We start from the raw sequence: 21801 nt of genomic DNA on the forward strand, positions 1-21801 counted from the left end.
CCTAATCGGTTTTGTCATCTGAGGGGACTTTTTCCAAAAAGTTCTTTAAGAAACTGTTTTTATTCATAAAAAACTCCATTTTTGGAGGTATTTTCAAATCGGTCCAGCTCGCTTAAATCTTAATATTTTTCCGAAATATTTTGGTGGGCGTCTTAAAATATAATAGATTTTGTAATCCCTGCGGAAAATTCCGCAACTTTTTTTAGTGATGCAGTCTAATGTACATACATATAAGGACTGCGCTACAAAAATTTATGATATGTTTTGAAGCAGTTTAGTTCAACAAAAGCATTTTTTATTTAGAATTAACCACCACTTCACATAAAGTGGTAAAGAAACAAGAGCTATATTTTTTTTTAATAGGAAGTTTTAGTTTTTCCGTAACCCCGCCAATTAGCGTTTTTCTTGTAATGTCTAACACCCCTCACAGCTGCTAAGCCCACTTTCCTTTAAACACTTTAAGGTCTTTGGTCACATATTTCGGGACCTTCATGTCGCTTTCAACGAGAGTCCATTTTCTCTCATTTGACTTTAATTTAGAACAGTTTGGTGGATTGACTTTTTTGGGACCAAATTTACATTATTCTTTAAAGCCATTCTAAGTCTGATGCGAAGTAATGACTGAAGCGAGGTCAAGCCACAACAAAGTGGATACTTCATGTATAGGAATGGAAGTTATCTCTGCTGCAAGCATTACTTCACATGTAACCACTATTGAATGTGCCCGATGTCACAAATGAGCTGTTTTTTTGTCAAAACTGCAGACGGGCTGCCAATCTAGGCTTTCCTTGGAAATGTTGTCACTGTTTTCTCAGGTTTTCAGCTGCGATTCCTAAAGAATCAGCTGTTGTATGAAACCCTTGTCCTGGAAATGAGAAAACCCTCTTATAAGAGTGTACAAAATGCGGAAATGGTTTAAAGTTTGCCTTAAAATTTATTTACCAATGGCCAAATTTTTGTTACCAGTACAGAATAGACCTTTAAGTGTATAAACAAGTTCCATGTGATCCATTTTATTTTTCCAGTGTAACTCAACTATTATACTATTTTATTTTTATTTTTAGATATTATATGCTGGGTTATAATAGAGAAGGGTAAAAATTATTTCCTTAACTGTGTTCAAATATTCGCTCTTCTATTCTGTGTTTATTCGCTTGTTAAATAACAATGCTGAGATGTTGAGATGTATTAAGTCAGAAAAAACTGCTGCTGGTCATTATGCGAAAGCGCTTAGCGATTAACTTTTGTCATTGATAACATATTTACATTTAAATGGCTTCAACCTGCTTGCATTTACCAAGCGTTCAAGCGTTTTCACAATTTTTTTCTGCGTATTTCTGCCATATAAAGTATGCCCGAATGTTTTTATGGAAGAAAATGCACAACACCGTCAGCAAAAGAAAATATATATATAAAGGGGCATTTTAAGCCCTTGCCCTTGCCCTTTATTCTGCTAACATTTTTTGGGCTAAAACACTTCTTACCAAACATTTTTTTTTTTAATTCTGATTAAAAAGTTTTAAATTTGGGTGAGACTTTGATGAGCTTTTCCAATTTTTGGGCAAAATTTGAAATTCGGGTGTATATGGCCTTTGTTATATAAAAATTAATGAACATTGAAAGAACTGGTCAAAATGTCGCACTCCTATTTTTTTGTCCATGAGTGTATGTATGTATATATGTCTGTTAAAATCTTCTACATAAAAATCCCGCGGCGACACAGAAAGAACATTAATGAACATTAAACGAACAAAAGATAAATAGACAAAACTGTTCAAAATGTTGAAGTGTTATCGTTTTGTTGCTTGCTGTACATACAAACAGTGACTCAGACAAATGACCTTGTGTTGTTTTTTTTTTAATGGTCGTAAAATTTTTAAGGCAAAATTTTTTTTTTGTTATTTTTATATAAAAATGTCGTCTAAGCTTTAACCAAAACCGTGTAAATCACAGTTTCAAACTTTATAAAAAATTTTGGAAAATTCAACAAATTTTCATCAAAATTTGAACTTTTTCTGATTTTTTTTAGAAAATATTTGGGTATGCAGTTTTCATAGCCCACACAATTTTAGTCTAATGAAGAGCAAGTTTTAAACGGCTAAAAAATCGCGTTAATTTTTGATAATTTTTTTTTTTGAGACTACTTTTTCGGGTTTCTAATATAACAAACGCAATTTACAAAAACTTGCGATGATATTTTGAAATTTTGTTGCCAACGGTCTCCTGCGTTTTATTTCATAAGAAATTCATACTTATACGCAAAAAAGGGCAAAAATCCGTCACCTAAACAAAGCTTCTCAGCGGTGAAAAATATACTATTGTGAACAACCTAAACGAGCGAAATTCACAATAGCGCTATTCTTCATCGAATGAGCGCCATAATACCAAATGAAAATTCGTTCGCTCAGCACTTTCGACCACAGTCGAAAATCGAATGCAACTCATAATAGGTATCCATATGTAAAAAGGGGCATGTACACATGCAAATACATATCGTGTAAGAACACCTTAAGGGAGCCGATTTTGTCAAGAGGGAGGGAGAAGACCGTTTATTATTGAATCATGAATAATCAATGAAAATTCCAAACTACCCCAATTTCGAAGCCCAATATTTATTGACAGAACCCTATGCAGTTTACTGGTTAGCGGCAAGTTACATAGACACGATTTTATTCAAAACGAAAGCAAACACGAGATAAGGTAACTTGCACCATTACTCAATAATGGGCCGTATGAATAAAAACTGAGCAATTGCTTTTTCTTAAAATTTCATACCTGTTACTTCACTTTTGTTTGAATAAATCGAGTAAAAGGTCTGAAATTTTAAGAAAAACCAATTGATTATTTTTATTCATACGGCCCAATAAAAGGATTGCTCAAAAAACAGTTTTCTCGCTCCCTCTTGACAAAATCGGTCCCCTTAGCAAGGCACCATGATCCAATAATTAAAGGTTTTGTAAGAAAAACTTTCTCTCGCTCTAATTTTATCAAGGACACTCCCACCCTACTCCCAAAAACAGTGATATTTCTTTTACAAATTCTTTGGAAGTTTTAAGAATATTTTCAAATTTTTAGTAGTGAAATTTGTACTTTATAAATTTGAACAAATGTTTGTTCTGCATTCATTGGCGACAACAACCAGACAAAATTGGTGAGAATCGTTGGCCTACAGAAATTCAACGTAGGCTAATGAGACGAAATTCCCCTAAATGCCGAATAGTTGTTTTTGTCGACATTCTGGAGGCCTATGTATTTATTCTGTCAACGAAGGTATTTAGGTAATGACCTACAAAACACAATCCTGGTGTCTCCGAATGAGACTGTAACACTTACGCCACTTCTCATTTGACGACGTAGATCACGTCTCAATCATTCAGTAGCTGCGTGTTCTTTTTATTCTTCCCGAGTTCGTCCGGCACGAATCGCCAATCGCGACTGTGTACAATAAGAACAATAAAAGTGCAACATCAAAGAATTCGAATTACCATATTCGAAGCAATCGAGCAATAACCGCGAAAGAAACGTAAGATTCAAATGTTTTTGTTTTTTTTTTTTTGAAATCAAAATTCCATAATTTTTCCACAAACAAATAGCTTTTTTTATCCAACAACTGACAAACAAATACAAAAAAAAAAAATGGCTCAAAGTGGACCATCCATTCTTGACTTATGCGCCGTCGGACTTACGCAACTTTGGTATATATATATATAAATATTTATTTTTAATAACAATCAGGCGTTATATTCGATGTAAATATGCTGGTTTAAATGAAATGATTAAATCAAATTGGCGTTTGTTTTAAAATACTACCATGCACTATTTTATCCATACCTGTATGTGGAATTTAGCTACCATTTTAGGAAGTGTGATTGAATTCTATGAGCAAACCTTTAATTATTGATTATGAACTTGCACAGCAGCCGGTTTCACGTAACGGTAATTTCAAAAAAACTCAAAGCTAGCTATACTTTATTAATTATGAATTATGTATTTTGACGAAGTTGGAACAGCAATTTCTACAAAAATGCATTAGCCGCGTAGCGCTGGAGTCAAACATATTATGGGCTACTGGGGGACTAAGAAATANATCTCAAAGCTAACTATACTTTATTAATTATGAATTATGTATTTTGACGAAGTTGGAACAGCAATTTCTACAAAAATGCATTAGCCGCGTAGCGCTGGAGTCAAACATATTATGGGCTACTGGGGGACTAAGAAATAGACTCGATAATAGCATTGTAGTCGAAATATATGTATTTGACACATTTTGATTTACTACAAATATCGCCAGAAAACATATTTTACGGAAAAAGAGTTGAAATGGACGTCGGTTAGCGGGTGGTAAATGATAGGCTGACTTCCAAAACGTATCAATACAATGTTTGGAAACTGTTATACTGCGGTATTCAAACTGTTTGTATATGCATATGTAGTTGCGACACATTAGCACTGATCCAATACTTTTCGTGCAAAATCCTGTAAAAATGTCAAACAGCAAAATTACTCTCTGAAGTGAGAGTAAAAAGTGNCATTCAAACTGTTTGTATATGCATAGTTGCGACACACTTGCACTGATCCAATACTTTTCGTGCAAAATCCTGTAAAAATGTCAAACAGCAAAATTACTCTCTGAAGTGAGAGTAAAAAGTGAGTAACAACAAAAAGTACGGGAACAAAAAAAGCATTTTTCCTGTAAAAACGTCAACCAGTGTTCACTTGACACTTTTCACGATTTTACCAGGAGAAAAAGTTCGGGTAAACTCTCCAAAAATCGCTCTCATTTACAGGATTTTGGAGTACGGGATCATTTTTCCTGTAACTTCCTGTAAGTTCGTGTAAAAACCTGTAAGTTCATGGAGTACTGGATCAGAGCTATTAGCATCAACTTTGTTTCTGATGCGCTGATTGCTCGAGCGATGCGTTTCGATAACTTTTCGGCTGCGTTTTGGAACGGTTTACATTGTCAATATTTTGTAGTTCGGCGTTATGGAACCTTATACTTTGTACGTATGCAAAGCAATTGACGTTTTGGAAGTCAGCCATACATTTAAACAAAATGGACGTGTAGAGTTATATTTATTTGTAGGGCTTCACGAAGCCAGCGGGTATTCGCTAGTTTTATTTATAAACCCAAAATGATCCACTTACCTGATGACGCTCAATAAGCGCTTCAGCCCCAGTGACATCATTTGCCAGTTCATCGGACGTGACTAGGCTCATCATCGAGTTGATCCAAGCAAGTAGGTCCCTATAGTCGCTGAGGAATCGCTGCAAATCGTATGAGTCCAAAAGTTTTTCTTTACGTGCAGTTGCTTTCGTAATAATTTGATCCCACATCTCATTGATCTCCTTTTGTTTGGCGTAAGTTTGCTCAGCGGTGTCAGGATGTGATTGCATTAAGCGATTGGCAGTTTCATCCAATTGCCGTATTTTGTCCCGCAATGCAGCCAGGTCGCGTTCAACACCCTCGTGTTTGCGCTGCAAAGTTTGAACGCTGCGCAAATCCTTGCCCAAGTCATTATTGTTTAGAGCATTCTCCTTTTCAGCGATCCAGTCCTTCGTTTCGTCGATGTCTCGATGGAAGCGCTGCACTTCGTGCGCAGATCCAAGTTGGCTCGCCTTTTCGGCGGTCAGCTGCTGCAGGTTGTTCCATTTGTCATTCAAGTCTTGCATTTGGGATTGGATCTTCAAGGCAGCCTCTGTTTGGCCTAGAGAAGTCAGTTGAACGGCGATTTCATTCATGTTTGCTAAGCGCACTTCGTTGGCCTTCAAGTCGTCGTTGAAATCATCGAACTTCTTTTGTAATACTTCAACTTCTTCAAGGTCTTCACCCACAACATCAGCGATTTGGGCGTGATTTTCTTTGTCCTTAATCCAGTGGGCCAAATCGGCTGCTTCTCGAACGAGGACGTATGCCTTTACCGTCTCGTTCAATTTGTTTTGACGTTCGCGTGCCAGCGCTAGCAAATTATCGTATTGGGAATTGATTTGATTCTGGCGTTTAGCAATAGAGTGATTATCCACAAGATTCTGCTGACTAGCACTTAGACCAGCTTCAATCTTTTTGATGTAGGCAGCTGGCACAAATCCTTGGCGATCGTTCACCTCAACCTTCCACCAGTCTTTGTTATTCGAGTTGAGAAGCGTCAGCACATCACCCTTCTTCATTGAAACCTCACGTGGTGATTTTTCAGTATAGTCGTAAAGGGCCACAACACATTCCTTGCCAGTTATGTCGACGACAGGCGTTTCTTGTTGCCGACAGTTTCTAGCTTGTTCTTGCAATGCCTGTATGGTATTACCGAAGGCTTCCAAATCAGAAACTAGTGCTTCGTGCTTTTTCAGTAATGCCTCGGCAGAGTCTTCGTCCTTGCCGTAATCGTTGCTGGTAGCTATTGGTTCCTTCTCACGCATCCACGACTCGGCCTCGTTGGCGTCAGCAAAATACTGATGTGCTTGGAGAGAGTCTTCAAGATCTTGTTTGCGTTGATTTGACTTGTCCTTTAGTGTATTCCACTGTTCCTGCAATGCATCCAAGCGCTGGCGAATATCATCGCTAGCAAATGGCTGCTCCTTCAGCATATTCTCACCTGAACTGATGACATTAAGTAAGCGGGGCTCGTGATTGTTGATCTCAGCCAAAACAGCCTGATGTTTTTTAATAAGGTTTTGCACGCCAATTAAGTCCCTACCGCGATTGGTCGAAGCAGCGATGGGCTCTTTCTCGCGTATCCAAGCCGCCTCGTCTTCTAAGTCGCGGAATAGTTGCTGTACCTGTAGTGAATCCAATAAATGCTGCTTCCGCTCGGCCATCGGGGCAGCTAGTGCAGCGTAACGCTCAGACAAATTGGCTTCCTTGTGCCGAATGTTGTCTGCATCAAAGTGACCAGACTCGATGAATTTATTCGCAGCCACTTTGATGCTCTCGATGCGGTCCTGATGGGCCATGACGTCCGCCTCGAGCAGTGCATGCTTTTTCTGTAAATTTTGCACCGATGTCAAATCCTTGCCATGGTCTTCGGACAACAGCTGGCCCTCGATTTCGCTTAGCCACAGCTCTATGTCTTCAATGGTGCGATTGAATTGTTGCTGTTGACAAGCCTCGTGTAGTTTGCAGCCCTTTTTATCGGAAGCCTGCACCAATGTCTCCCATAATACAACAATCTCCTGCATGCGTGTGTTAATCTGGTCAGATGCGTAATGTTTCTTTTCGATCAGCTCAGTACCTACTGTTGTGATGTCCTCAATACGGGATTTGTTAGCGTTGAGTTCATGTTCGAAGTTTTGATGTTTCTGCATTTTGCCATTCAAATTGGTTGGGTCCAAATAGCTGTCATCGGTAGCAAATTTCAGTTTCTCACTGATCCAACCTTTGGTCTCGTCGCAGTCGCGTTCAAACTGCTGATAACGATTGGAATCTTCCAACAGCTGTCGCCGCCGTGCGGACTTTTCTTGCAACGCCGACCGTCGTGCGAGCAGCATTTGACGACGTTGTGCCACATCGTCGGCAGCATAGTGCTGACCGTCGATTAGCTTAGTGGCGAATATATCAAGTGCCTTGATTTTCTCTTCCTGCGCAGCGAGACTCTTCTCAAAGTCCTCGTGCTTTTTTATCAAAGCCTCAACAGAGTCTAAGGAATCGCCAAGATCTTCATTGGCAAGAAAAGCCTCTTGCTTAGCCATCCATGTGTCTGCTTGTTCGGTATCGCGATAAAATAGCTGCAAATCCATACACTGCTCATACAGGATGCGACGATCTTCCCATAAAGACAACAATGAACTTTTGTCATTTTCTAATGCAGCCAATTTTTCTTGAATCTCAGCTGCAGCGTAATGTTCACGCTCTAATAGTTTGCGGCCCGACTCGGTAGTCAATTTAAAGCTGTCCTCGCGAGCATCGATCTCACCCTTATGCTCCTGGTGACGTTCCAAAAGTGCCTCGGCTCCAGCTACATCCTTGGCCAACTCATCGGCGGAAATTATGGCCTTCATGCCATTTATCCATGACACTAAGTCGCGGAAGTCAGCCAGAAAACGGTGCAAAAAGTACGACTCATCCAGCTTCTGCTTACGCTCGCGAGCCTTCGCCGTTAAGCTTTGCCAGTAGTTGGCAATTTCTGCCTGCTTGTCGCGTATTTGGTCGCTATGGTCGGCATGAATTGAACAAAGACGTAATGCCTCCGCGCCCAAGGTGGATACTTTATCCTCGAGGGCAGCTAGATCGCGTTCCACGCCCTCGTGTTTGCGCTGCAAAGCTTGTACACTGGCCAAGTCACGGCCGTAATCGTCCGATGATAGTACAACATCTTTTTCGGCGATCCAAGCAACGGTCTCATCGGCGTCGCGATTGAATCTTTGAATTTCATGCGCACCAAATAATTTTTCTTGGCGCACAATTGCCAACTGCTTGAGGCGCTGCCAAGCCTCGTTCAATTCCTCCTTGCGTTTGGTTATTGTTTCGCGTTCTGGGTGGCCGTCTTGAACCAGCTTGTCGGCCAACTGGTTCACTTCGATGACACGATACTCCTGCGAAGCCATATCCTTTTGGAATTCGTCAAACTTACGCTGTAAAACCTCCACATGCTCCAAATCTTGGCCGAATTCATCGGCTGTAACGAAAGCCTCCTTGTCCTTGATCCAAAACATGACTTCTTCACATTGTCGCAAAAACTGCACCAAAACCAATGCTTGCTGCAATTTTTGGCCCTTCTCCGCTAGACGACTCAACAGCAACTCCCACAAACGGTGTAATTCATCCAATCGACGTAAAATCGTTTCGGAAGCAAAATGCTGTTGATTGATCATCTCTTGACCTGTGTTGTCAAGTGAGACAATAGCATTGCTATGAGCTGAGACCTCCGCTTCGAAGGCTTGATGCTTTTGAATTTTCGCTTGCAAGTTTGTGGGATCGCGATAGCTCTCCTCGCTTGCGGCCTGTAACTTTTCATGAATCCAAGATTCTAGCTCGTCCGCATCTCGCTTGAAGTATTGAAAGCGTCGTGAATCTTCTAGTTTCTCGCGCTTCTGGCGGGTCTCCATCTTAAATTCATTATACCGCGTAAGCACCTGTTCTCGACGCTCTTGAATGTCCTCGACTGTTTCCAGAATTTTCACCTCCTTGGGCGTGAAATTCTCCATTTTTTCGTATGCTCGTTTCGGTCGTTGCTATGTAATACGTTTAAATAAAAATTTTTCGATTTTGTAAGATTTCTACAAAAAAAAAGATAATAATTCCGTTGTAAGAATGCAAAATTCAAAGAAATATACAAGGCGAAATATACATACACTGACAAAAGGTCGCCGTCATTTGGCCTATAGAGCGTTTGGAGAGCGGCTACGGCCAGAAAATAATTTAAGTTGTACAATTTTTTTTTATGTAAAATAACGGTTAAAGTGATTTTTGACCATTTCACAGCGTATAAGAAGAGCTAATTCGCTCAGTTTAAAAACATGTGTAGTTACAAACCGCCTAAAAAAATGTTTACCGATATTTATCGTTGCAAAAGTTTACGATTTTAAGACATTAGATATGACGCTTAAGACGTCTTTTGAATACCCTATATACAATAGGATGCCCATCGAAAATATTTTTTTTGGAAATTTAAGGACCCTATCCTCTAATTTCATTTGTTTTTATGATAAATATTATTTCCTATTTTTATAGATTTTTTAAAGGTCATTTAGAGGTCGCGACCTGTCGGTTTAGGTCAGAAAATAGGATTTTGTAGATTTATGAGTTTTTGAATGGCTATTTTTGATTCGAATTCAAAGGTCGAATATGATCTGAGAAGAGGATATACATATAGGTCTTTAAAATGGTATATAATAATCTATTGTCGGACTTGGCTTGTTGGGATTTTGTATCGGGTAAAAAAAACCCATATTTTTCTTAATTTTTTAAATTTTGACCATCGATAATTTCAACAATTTCAAAATATGTAGAACTAACTAAAGTTAAATCTATTTTTAAATAACCTGATAGCTCAGTTATTGCAATCGCATAAAAATTGTCGAAATTAGGCGACTTTTCTTAAATATGGCCTTGAATTTATATATTGTCTATGTACCGGACTTTCAGACTATTTGCGAAGAGTGACTAAGGAATTCATCAATATTTATTCAAAATTGATATACATATACAATCGCTCTTTAGCAAAGAAATGGGTTTTCAAGAAATTTTAGGAAAATGGGGGTGGCACCGCTCGCTTTACATTCGTCCGCTGCAATTCTGGATAGAGCCTTACTATATTTTTATCATGGTCTTAGCAAACTTTTTCAAATGAACACCATTATTAAATCCTAAAGTTGTCATATTACGCGAACTTATTCACAAAAGAGTCTGGAGTTTCTAAATCACTATTATTTACATATTTACATATTGGTTTTTGTAGACAAAGTTAAACCAATAAAGTTGTAATATATAAATGTAATATTGTATTTAAACCATTTTCTGGACGAGGCCACTCCTCAAACATTCTCAAGGCCAAATTACAAATGACCAACTCTTCTCAATTTGTATACACACATAGTCTACTTGGATTCCACATATGTATGTAGATTGATGACCTCACCAGATCGTTTATACATACATACATACATATGAAAGTATTTACCTTTTTGTTGCGGTTTGCTATTATTATTTAATTGAATTAATACTGCTCAGTGTGTTAGTGATTAAGCTGATAGCCACCACCTGGCTTGTCAAAAGTTTTTCCGTCTTTTCCGTCTGCGCCTGCAACAAATGGAATAAAATAAAGAATTAAAGTTTTCTTCTTCCCGAATACAAAGTCGTTGTTACATAATAGCCCTACAATTTCATACATTCACAAACGGGTAACTAAATTTTGCAATAACAACAAACAAACAACAAGAATGAGTCAGACCTTAAAAAAAATCACTCGGTTCTGAAATGTTGTTCACTTCGCTCGCTACACACAACTGGCACACTAGCATTTCGTGACTGCGTTCAACTCGCACACGCATGTATTAACAGTGAGTAGTTGATATCGAATTGCCCCACTTAACCCGTTAATGGTTTAAGCGACCGCAGCACATACACTTGTGATCAGCTAATTAAGCCAGCAATATTTTGATCGATTTTTGGCTATTTTTCTTTTGTTTATTTAATGTTTATTATTTTTCCATAAAAGTCTAGCTCATTATATAACAAACACCACATAAATCCAGATTTCAAACTTTGTGCTAGATTTTCAACTTTTTTTCCATAAAAAAAAAATTGTCGAATTTATTTTGTATGGAAAAAAATTTGTAATGCAGTCAGAAAAAAATTATTGAAAATCAACGCGATTCTTTAGCAACTTAAGACTTGTACATTATTACACTACAATTTAATGGGTATTAAACTGCATACTCAAAAAAATTCTAAAAAATCTGAATAAAAAGTTGATAATTTGCAGATTTTTCATAATTTTTGCACAAAGTTTGAAATCTGGATTTATATCACGGTGGAGAGAATACAGAAGGTGGCGCCGATGGCAATACCGCTAATCGGCTCTCAATGAATTTGACAGAATCAGCTGTTTTGCTGCCGTCACAGTCGAGATGACAGCAGTAGTGATGTGCTGAGTCAATACTTTTAAGTATCCAATACTCTCGATACTCGGTACCGAAACATTTAGGTTTCGAATAAAAGCGCAAATAGGCTAAAAATATGGAAAAAACGGTTCATAATATAGATAAACTCTTACTTGTTTGAAGCATTTTTGTTACAGCTGAATCGGACGATATCATTTTTGTATGCAGATTCTGTAACCAGTTAGCGACAATTTTCGAATCGGTATCGGTTTTGTTGAGGTATGATATGAAATATTTTTACGTCAACAAAAGCGATATCGATCCGAAACTTGTCGCTAACTGGTTACAGAATCTCCCCTCCCTGAAAGGCTTCTTCATCCGTCAAAAGATTTTTCTTGAACCTTGGATCGACTAGGGTTAAAACTGATAAAATAATATTTCTCTGTTGCGATAAGTTCAAGTATTTTAGCTGATATCATATAAATTAGTAATGAAAGTTTTTTCTAAACTTGAAATGCATATAATGGCGAAGGTTTAATGTAAAATATCAGTATCGGGTACCGATAAGGAAGTATTAGGTACCGAAACCTTTTTTAAGCATTGGGTACCGACAATTCAGCACATCACTAGACAGCAGTTTTATTTGCCACTCTCAGTTGTCAACTCTACGGTGACGTCATGCCAAAATTACTCTCACGAATTCTGCTGCAATCGGCGCAATCTTGTATTCTATCATTCTTGCATACATAGTACATGTACATATATCTCCTGCAGTAAAATTTAGAGACAGTCTGACAAAGCGCTAGTTCCGAGCTACATATATCAGAACAATCTCTGAACTAGTGCAAAATGGATGCAGAGCGGGACAGTTGAAACTTGCGGTGTAAATGTGCGAATGGTCACTACTCGTACAATACGAAAGTAGTTCAGCGAGACGACCTCCAACTCAAGCATCGTTGGTCCCGAATTCAAATCGCGGTGGAGGCAGTTGTGAGTTTTCAAATTTAATGAATTTAAATTGCTGCGTGCAGCTTGCAACAACTTTGTTTTGATAAAATAGAAAAAAATAAAATAGATAAAAAGAAAAAAACGAAAGAAATATCGAGTCTTAAAAACGTTTTGTTTTAAAAAAGAAAAACTTTCTGGAGCTAAAAAGTGCTAGATAATTTTGAAAAGACTAAAAGCGCCAAACTTATGCCACCCGGTGTTAATCTTCTCACGTTTTAGCATTTCTCATGTTCGATTTCGATAATTGAGCCAAAGGCGCATACTGAGCTGTTATTTCTCTTTTGTTTTAAAACTTTCATAAATTTTAAAATAGCCTTTATAAAGAATTCGTTTTGGGATTTTATTTTAGCAACTATTTCAACATCAATGTATTTTTCACTCATATTGGTGACTCTTAATTTAATTTAATTTTTGGGTTGATAACTTTAGATTCCTTGATTTCATAAACTTGAGAATCGAATCTATTTTGTAGCGTAGTTTTAATTTGTCCCTTCTCTGAACTGTCGTTTGCCCTAATAACAACTGGTCCATTGTATTACCTATCTCCTCTCCGTGCTTAGACAAACCTTCAGCTAATTTCTCAAAGTAGATACCTACTCACAAGTGTTGTACCCTCTTTATTAAATCATCCTTCGCCGTTTCATTTATTTCGTGCAAAAGAAAGTTAAAATAGAAAAATTATAATTTATAGTTCAACTCTTTTGAAATTAATCTTTTTCACTTATTTATTTTCTGGTATGGAGTCACTGTCTCGTAAAACCATCAGCCGAATTTAAACATGTATGAGAGTTTAAAATATCTCAAATTATTGCAGATCAATACAATACACGTCCGTTCACGTTGAAATCTCCTCTCTTCGGATTAGGAATCGAACCAGGATCTTGCCGAGTGCCGGTATGCACCTCTAACCACTTGACAACGACAGACGCGGATGTCATGAATTATTTACATTGTATTAAGAAATTATACGCGATCATTTGTTTAATTTTCCATTTTTCAACCTTATGAGCCTTAAATGTAAATACAAAATCTGGTACATATACAATCAGGCAGGTTCTGCACTTCACTTCACTTCCGAGTGAATTTCAATAAAATCCGCTTTGAATTCAAATTGGCAGTGGTTGAAATTCACTGGGAAGCGAATTGCAGAACCTGCCTGAATATTTATACCCGAGCGCACTTGTGCACAAGGGTATATTAATTTTGTTCACATAACGGTTGTTTGTAACAGCCGAAACGAATCGAGATAGATATAGACAAATGTATACATAAATGCTCAGAATGAATAGAAAAATCGATTAAGCCATGTCTGTCTGTCCGTCCGTCTGTCCGTAAGTCCGTGTACACGATAACTCGAGCAAAAATTGAGATATCTCAACAAAATTTTGTATGTAGGTTTCCGTTAATCCAAGGTAGGTTGGTATTGAAAATGGGCGAATCGGACTGTAACCACGCTCACTTCCCATATAACGGTAATTTCCAGAAATACGAAAACTGCGATATTTTAGTAACTACTGAAGATAATTCACTCAAAATTGATATTTACAATAATTTTTAGACGAAAAATAAGAATATTATAAATTTTTGGAAAATGGGCGTAGCCACGCCCACTTATGGTTACATGTGTATATCTTGGCAACCGCTGCACCGATTTCATCCAAACTTCGCACAGTTGTTGGCCTTGGTACAGCCGAAAATTTTTAAAATCGGACAATAACCACGCCCACAGTCCACAGGGTAATTTAGAGAAATACGAAATCTTCGATAAATCAGTAAATATTAAAGCTAATTTATTCAAAATTGATGCTTGCAACAATTCTTTACCAGAAATACGTTTATGGTAAAATTTTGGAAAATGGGCGTGGCACCGCCCACTTATGATCACATATATGTATATCGGTAACCGTTCTACCAATTTGTATCAAACTCGGTATTTTTATTGTGCTTGCCACATAAAAGCAAAACGTTGAAAATTATTGAAATCGGACTAAAATTACGGCCGCTTTTCATATAACAGTAAATTTCAGAAATGCTTGAAACTGTAATATTTCGAAATTTAAGGACGCTAATTTACTCAAAATTGATACACCCCGGCTTACCATCTAGCGGCAGGTTTCGGAAAGGTGAAAAAACATATATTTAATACTTGCGCCGGGTATTTAATGTTCGGCTCCGCCCGAACTTAGACTTTCTTACTTGTTTTATATTAAACACGAAACCTTCTAGCTTATAAAAGCGGCATTATTATCCATTTATTATGTCATCAATTAAAATCAAACAACTTTATCTAATAAAACTTAACTAGGCAAGCAACTTTAATAAAAACTGAAATTGTCAACATCTCTTGAAAGGTCGGCCAATACTTCCATGAATAAGTGAGATTTGGCTTCGTCATCACTACTGTCGTCGTTGTTAGTCGCAGCTGCACTCTTCGTTCTCCGAACTTGGCCGGTCTCGTCGGCAACACATTGTAGTGTTTTTGAGATTTCGTTTAGCACAGCAGCGGGCCAATTCTCCTTGAAAATCGGCACAAATAACACATTTACATTGTCTATAGTAAGTACGCTCTTCTTAATCATATAAACCAGCAAATCTTTTAGTTTTCCAAAAGGCACACCATTTTCCCCCAAAGCTTCGATGAATGCCACTGTGATCAGTCCATCATAAATGCTAGGCGTTCTCTGGACAGCTAAACTGGAACTATTGCTATTGCTGTCGTCATCACTGCCTTTGTTGTCGATTTGCGCAGTAATTTGATTAAGGTTTCTTTTGCTTCGTTCAACAGTGCTTACGACAAATTGAAAATTCGGATGCGACCAAACTGTGCAAACAGAACTCATCAATTCCGCTGTAAGCCACTCCGGCTTGTAAATGATTAAGTGCTGAGTAATTTGCACTAGACCCGCGCCAATAAGACGATAAAAAATTATAGGCAATGTATTCGCAAATGCCTCGGGTATACGCCGCAGGAAAGAAGTTATGGCATCAGGTTCTGCCGTCACCAAAAGGTCGGTGCGAATTGAAGTGCAATGTAGCCAGTACTGCAGTTCGTCAAGTAAATCGGACACGCTGGGTTCAAGCTGAACAATTTTCAATTCCGATAACGATGACACCTGTTGCTCCTTTTTGTTTGCTTTGCTGATTTTTTGAGCGATTTCGTTGAGATCGCCGCAGTAGAGGTTACTTCGTTGTAGATTGTCTTGAAACCAGTGTTGAATTCGTTTCATCGCCTTCTGCCGAATTAGCTGAGAATATGTTTTTTCTACCACAAATGTTGTCTGCTCGGGGAGTAGCGCGTGAAGAGCGGTCGCAATTCGTTCATCTACCACTTTTGGCAAGTTGGTTTCCCACTTTTGACGTGCATCTTCGTGAGCACTTTCATAGATGGCCGTTACCTTAGTGAATACCTCATCGATATCCGTCGATGTGATCTCATTTACACGTTTATCTGCATCAGCTTTCGAGGGTAATATAAATTTGTGCTGGCCGTCCTTTACAACGGACTTGTAGATTCTTTCGGTGACAAATTCTATAAGTCGGCGCATAGAAGCATTCTGGGAATGTAGAAATGCCTCAATAAGTTTATTTTGCTGAGATTGCTGTGAGTTTAAGGCATTCGATGTCGCTTTGCACTGAGCGTGCGAAGGGGAATTGGTTGCTGGAAGTTGAGGTTCTGCAATACGCGTGGTTATGTGGCGATATCTTCCTGTGCGCGATACATATTTTGTGGTTGCATATTTGCTTGGCATAATAGCTACACGAAATTCTGCCAGAAATGGGCACGCAACGGGAAGTAAAGACTCCAGAACGGGATTAAGTGGCATGCTCGTATTATAGCTTACTTGAATAGACAATGAAACATTAGTTTCACTAGCTTGCCGGAAATCTTTTTCTGGTATTCGAAATATTCCTGCAGACAGCTCACGGTACTGCAAATATTTCTCGTTGCTGTTGTCCTCAGTGCGTCTTTGCGAAGCTCTATATCTAAAGTAGTTTTCAGCTATCATAGGCTTCGTGTCAAAGAGCCATCCCAAGCAGCAACGTAGGATGAATATGGATGTAGACGACAGCAAATACGTACCGGCTGATTCGAACCCAATTTGGGTGTATACAGCATAGAGCATATGTGTGGCTTTCACGATATCTTCCAACTGGAGTGTAACATTGTCCAACATTACGAGGTATTGTATCAACCAAGGCAATGTGATGAGTATTTTTTTACCTTTGATCGCCTCTAGCAGGTGTTGCGACACACTGAAGTGCGGCTGAAACAGGCTGCGCAGCGTTAATTGCTTCTTTTCGATGTTGCCGGACATGTTGGCTACGTGCAAGCTTTGGCTATAAGGATATGCAGTTACAAAGCCCAGAAACTTGGCTAAAATTATCATCGATGCCAGAACTTCGGGACGAACTATGAATTCATTGATTTCGCCTTTGTCATCCTGTGGTTCCAGCTCGTCCGCCTCTTTGTTGTCATTCAAAACGTTCAGTTGCTCGAATGTGGAATTGTTTAAGTTGAGTAGTTGGGAGTAGAGAGCCATTCTCAATTGTTCACCAAACGGCAAAGATTTGGCTTCAATTATGAAATCACGAAAAAATGCCTGATTTCGTGGAAACTGATAATCGACGCTAAAATTACTTGGCGCCACGAGACGTTGCGTTAATTTACTGAACTTTTCGGCGTCAACATCTACGCCAATGTCCTCCGGGGAGGCGGCATCACTGGCTGATATCAAAAGCTGTGAAACAAACAATTTGCTAAAGTGGGCCATGTTGATTGGATTCTCCGACTGCTTAAATATTTCACGAATCCTCGGTGCCAACTCTTGCGAGAAGTTCCAATTGGGGTTCAGATGGTGGGTTTCCCACAGCTTTAGTACTTTATAAAAAAGATCACGTTGGGTCTTAAAGGCACCAAACTCACTGTTGGATACGAAATGCTGCCTCGAGTCTTTGTCCTCTTGATAGTAGACGCTCTTAAAAGAGCGGTCGATTGGAGCGGATATATCCAGCGTGTGAGACTTCCCGAGCAGTAATGATTGCTTTTGCTCATAAATGGATACCAGATATGATTTTAATTCCATGTCGAGGCTATAAACACGCTCATTGTGCATGACAACTCCCAAACTCTTGGCATCGAGATGGGCAAATAAGTGTCGTTGACGCTTCAAAACACATAATGCAAAATAAATGCAGCTTGTAACGCTGTTCAGCATGCTCATGCCCATTGACAATTCTCCATCCCCCTCCACCAACAACTCATTCACTGATTTGACAGAGCCAATCTGGTGGACACCTACCGCCCTTGGTTCCTGTGCATTCAGCAAATTCAGCACAAATGCCATTTCGCTGAGGATGTTCGTGACGAAATTCAAATCCATTAAAACCACATAGATGTCTGCCAAAATTTGTATGTGGGGGCGATTTTTTATTTTGTCCAACTCTACAGGAGGTAATTGTTTGCTAAGTTGAGCTTCCACAGTCTCACTTTCCACTTTGGATGCAGCAACATCTCGTAGTTTTCGCTCAATCATTCCCCGCAGATTTTTTTCGTCATCGCCAACACAATTCATTTCCAACTCTTTGCTGATTTCGTTCGCATTAAATTTCAGCGACTTTCTGGCAGCCATAATACTACATTCATTTTTATCTTCTATTTCCGCATTTGTCAGTTTTAATATATTATTTTCGTTGCTGAAGGAACTGCTACAGCCAAACGGCTTTAAGTCGCCGACTTCACTTGCGACGGCTCGATGACTAATAGTTGTTGGCACCACTCGCTTTTTAGGTTTACTATTCGATGTAGAATCCCCGGTTGATGCTATGGCAGTGTTTTGAACCTGTGTGTGAGATGACTTCTTCCGATTCGAGCGACTGTTGCTTTGATGCAGGACGATAAAGTCTCCCAGACAAAAGTTTGAAGAGGAGCTGTTGTTGCGTACTGGTACTGATTTGTCAGCACTATGCGGAGTCAGTGCCTGCAATGATGAACTGTTTCCCGATCGACGGCTGCTGTTTTGTATGCGGCGTATGGGTGTGTATGAGTCGCTCTTGAAACTATATCCCCGACTTCGATCCAACGATTGTGTAGGCGTAGATACAGCAAATGAGGAATTTTTTCTTGAACCTCGAGCATTTCCTGGAAAATCCTCCCCTAAACTGCTTTCAAAGTATGCTGAAGCGTTGCGCCTTTGCTCAGGGGTAGAGGCGAAATTTGGTGTGGGCGGCGCGGAATCCTGCGCGCGCCTAGGTGTATTGCACCTATTTTTTTTTTCATTTCCGCCGCCGGTATCACAACCAGCAGCAACGGATTGAACCGCTTGTATAGATGTCTGAAAGGTTTGGTCATTTTCATTAGATCGCAAATAATGTTCAGTTTGTTGACGCATTGCATTCAGAAAGTATATCGCGAAATTGTCCAAGTCGCTAGAGCCATCCCTCTTCGATTCACTGAAGTGCTTAAGGTACCAATGACGGAAATGGCTCATGGGAACTGTGGTATCACCAAAGGAATGAGCTATCATTTCCGCACCTGCAAGTAGCAGGGTTTTTAGTGTTTCTTCCGGGGAACTCATTATAAGTTTGTTGCTCTAGCATCTATCGTTTTTTGAGATTTTGTTGATTTCAAAAACAGTTCATTTTGCACCGCTTTTATCTATTGCGTTAAATATTTCCTAATATTTTATTGACCATCTGAAATGGAAGATGCCAAAGAAAAAAAGAGGACGATATTTCAGGATGGAAGTGGTATTATGCAGCTTGTCGTCAGAGTTATTGGAAAATTTAAAAAAGCTAGTACACGTTTATATCTATTAAACGCTTGTGCAATGTTTTTACTGGTTAATAAATAATGAGAAATAAACTACAACAAATCTACTTCTAAGTACTTCAGCTTTAACTTTAATATATTCATCAAGACAAATAAGCATCGACCTTTGAAATGTGCAACTCACCATTTTACTTTGAGGTTGTTGCTTCACTCACCCTTAAAATAATATTTTCATTATTTCAAGTTCAAAGGATGGACAAATTCATTTAAGTCAATGCGGTATGAAAGCACAAGCCCCCCCATTGACAGAAGTGCATCGATAAGAAATTCTCTGTGAAGTTTACGATTGGATCGCGTTTAAGGAGAGTACTTTTTTCATACTTTGTATGTATGTATGTATGTATATAATGTCAGCGATGGTGTAGAAGGAATACCAAAATTTCAGAGCCCGTTTGAACTGTTTAGAAAATAAACCGAAACTAGTAATTTATTTCCGAAAGAGCTATCAAGAGAGCTACGAATTTCGTGTAATCTATGTGGCAAAATAAAAAAATTAACTATTTATTTCCTCCTCTTCCCTTTTTTTTTACTTATCTGACAGGTTTTACAATACTGTGGTCAGCGTAGCTGGAACTGGACATACGGCGGCTATTTTTTGATGAAAAAATTACATCGACGTCGACGTTAATAACCATAATAGGGCCGAATAGATTATTTAATGCATTTTTTGTATTTGTGACCACGTAAATCATAATTTAAAAAATTTAGTATTTTGTGCTGACTACACACGGGGCAACCGTTACAGGAACACCATTTCTATGAGAAACTAGTCTGAACAAAGTCTCTCAAATATGTACCTTCGTCTGAATTTACTAGAAAAATAATTGTCCAGCAATTAATTATAAATGAAAATTTTTTAAATATTGAATTATGCTGTTATTTATTTATCTGTATTCTGATATTTATAATAGGGCCTATTCTTTTTTTCGTACGAATCGAAAATCATGAAATTTTCTATACAAAAATTTCAAATACGGTCTGCCATTAAATTTTGGGCACAGCGAGTTTTTTGCAATACGGGCAAATATTTTTTAAATATTTAATTTTTCGCTCATTTTTTATAAAAATATGGTTAATTCTACAATAAAAACTCCAAAAATCATAATTCCAAACCTTGTGCAAAATTCTGCAAATTTCCATTCAAATATTGTAATTTTTATTTGCACTCTTTAGAAGAAGTTGAGTAAGCGGTTTTTTAGCCCGTTCAATTTTAGTATAACAAAGTGCAAGTCTGAGGTAGCTAGGATACATAAAATAAAAATGTTTCTATATGGAAAAAATGAGCGACGCCTCCAACAAAAAAAATTTGCCAAAAATCAATGGTAAGTCCTAGCTTCCTCAGACTTGCACTTTATTGTACTAAAATTGAATGGGCTAAAAATAAAAAACTGCATACTCAAATTTTTTCTAAGCAGTGTAAATAAAATGTGCAATATTTGAGTACGAAATTTGCAGAATTTTCTCTAATTTTATACAAGGTCTGGAACTCTGCATTTTGGAGCTTTTATTGTAAGGTTAAACATATTTTTATGAAAAAATTAGCGAAAATTAAAATATTTTAAAAATAGTTGACCGTTATTGATTGACTGTATGTATGTAAGTGAAGTTAAAAGACCTTCCAGATTTCAAAGGTCAATTAGAAATAATTGGGTCGGAAGACTGTTCTTGACGTAAGCTACAATTGGCATATGTCTGGCGAAAAGTACATTTTCGATTTTTAGTTTAAAATAACTTAATTTAAAGAATAAAAGTACACTGAAAAACAAATTTTCGATTTCTCGTTTAAAATAACTTACTTTAAAGAATAAAAGTACACTGAAAAACTAATTTTTTTATACACGTATGAAATAGAGTTGGCAAAATTTATTCGATTGATGAATAACAAATAAATAATTTTTTATTTTCGTTATTCGTAAAAAATAAATAATTTAACTTTATTCAAAGAAAAATTATTCCAATGACGGATAAACTATTTTATTCGTTAAGCGAATAATTAATGAAAATAAAACAAGTAGTATTCTTGATAAAACAGCAAACAGAATTAAACTAACTGACAATCAGTTGCAATAGAAATAAAAGTAAATCGTTGCTCAGTCTGTTATAAATCGAGTTTTCAAAAATTTGCGAATAATTCTATTACGGATAAAATTTTCTTCGAATAATTATCTAAATATCAATTTATTTGAATAAAGCCTAACTCTGGATATCCGGTTAATATATGTTCGTTTGGTTATCCGGATATCTAAACCGAATCTACCGAGATGTAAAATAAATAACACTGGATCACAAATTTGTATCTTTGTTTTTTTTTTGTTCACCGGATGCCACTACCCAATTTCTGTGTAGAATTGCTCGCTGATTCCGAAAATCAAGCAAATCTTTTTTTCTATGGATAACTTTTCGAGATATTTGCAATTTACCATTAT

The 21801-nt window shown here is 37.8% G+C and overlaps 2 protein-coding genes across 2 annotated transcripts in view; both read right to left on the minus strand.

Annotated features, from left to right (window-relative positions):
• The window catches only part of LOC108370756 (spectrin alpha chain), a 37309-nt gene extending 26347 nt beyond the window's left edge, over window positions 1–10962 (minus strand). The window contains exons 1-3 of the mRNA XM_017626149.1: window positions 10887–10962; window positions 10617–10735; window positions 5152–9213 (exon numbers count right to left, since the gene is read on the minus strand). Coding sequence (XP_017481638.1) covers window positions 5152–9141 — 3990 coding nt within the window. The 5' untranslated portion in view covers window positions 9142–9213; window positions 10617–10735; window positions 10887–10962. The remainder of the gene's footprint in view (window positions 1–5151; window positions 9214–10616; window positions 10736–10886) is intronic.
• Window positions 10963–14766: 3804 nt separating this feature from the next.
• dlt (codanin-1 like protein dlt) lies at window positions 14767–19093 on the minus strand. The gene has a single exon (XM_017626150.1). It carries the CDS (start codon window positions 19068–19070, stop codon window positions 14862–14864), a length of 4209 nt encoding a protein of 1402 aa, XP_017481639.1. The 5' UTR covers window positions 19071–19093; the 3' UTR covers window positions 14767–14861.
• Between the last annotated feature and the right edge of the window lie 2708 nt (window positions 19094–21801).

This window comes from Rhagoletis zephyria, unplaced genomic scaffold, assembly GCF_001687245.7.
Source record: "Rhagoletis zephyria isolate East Lansing unplaced genomic scaffold, Rhagoletis_zephyria_1.1 Rzeph_scaffold_04462, whole genome shotgun sequence".
Lineage (NCBI taxonomy): Eukaryota > Metazoa > Arthropoda > Insecta > Diptera > Tephritidae > Rhagoletis > Rhagoletis zephyria.

What these genes read in the sequence shown, in the direction of transcription:
- dlt (XM_017626150.1), bottom strand. Translation starts at nt 19,070, where the DNA reads ATGATAGCTCATTCCTTTGGTGATACCACAGTTCCCATGAGCCATTTC.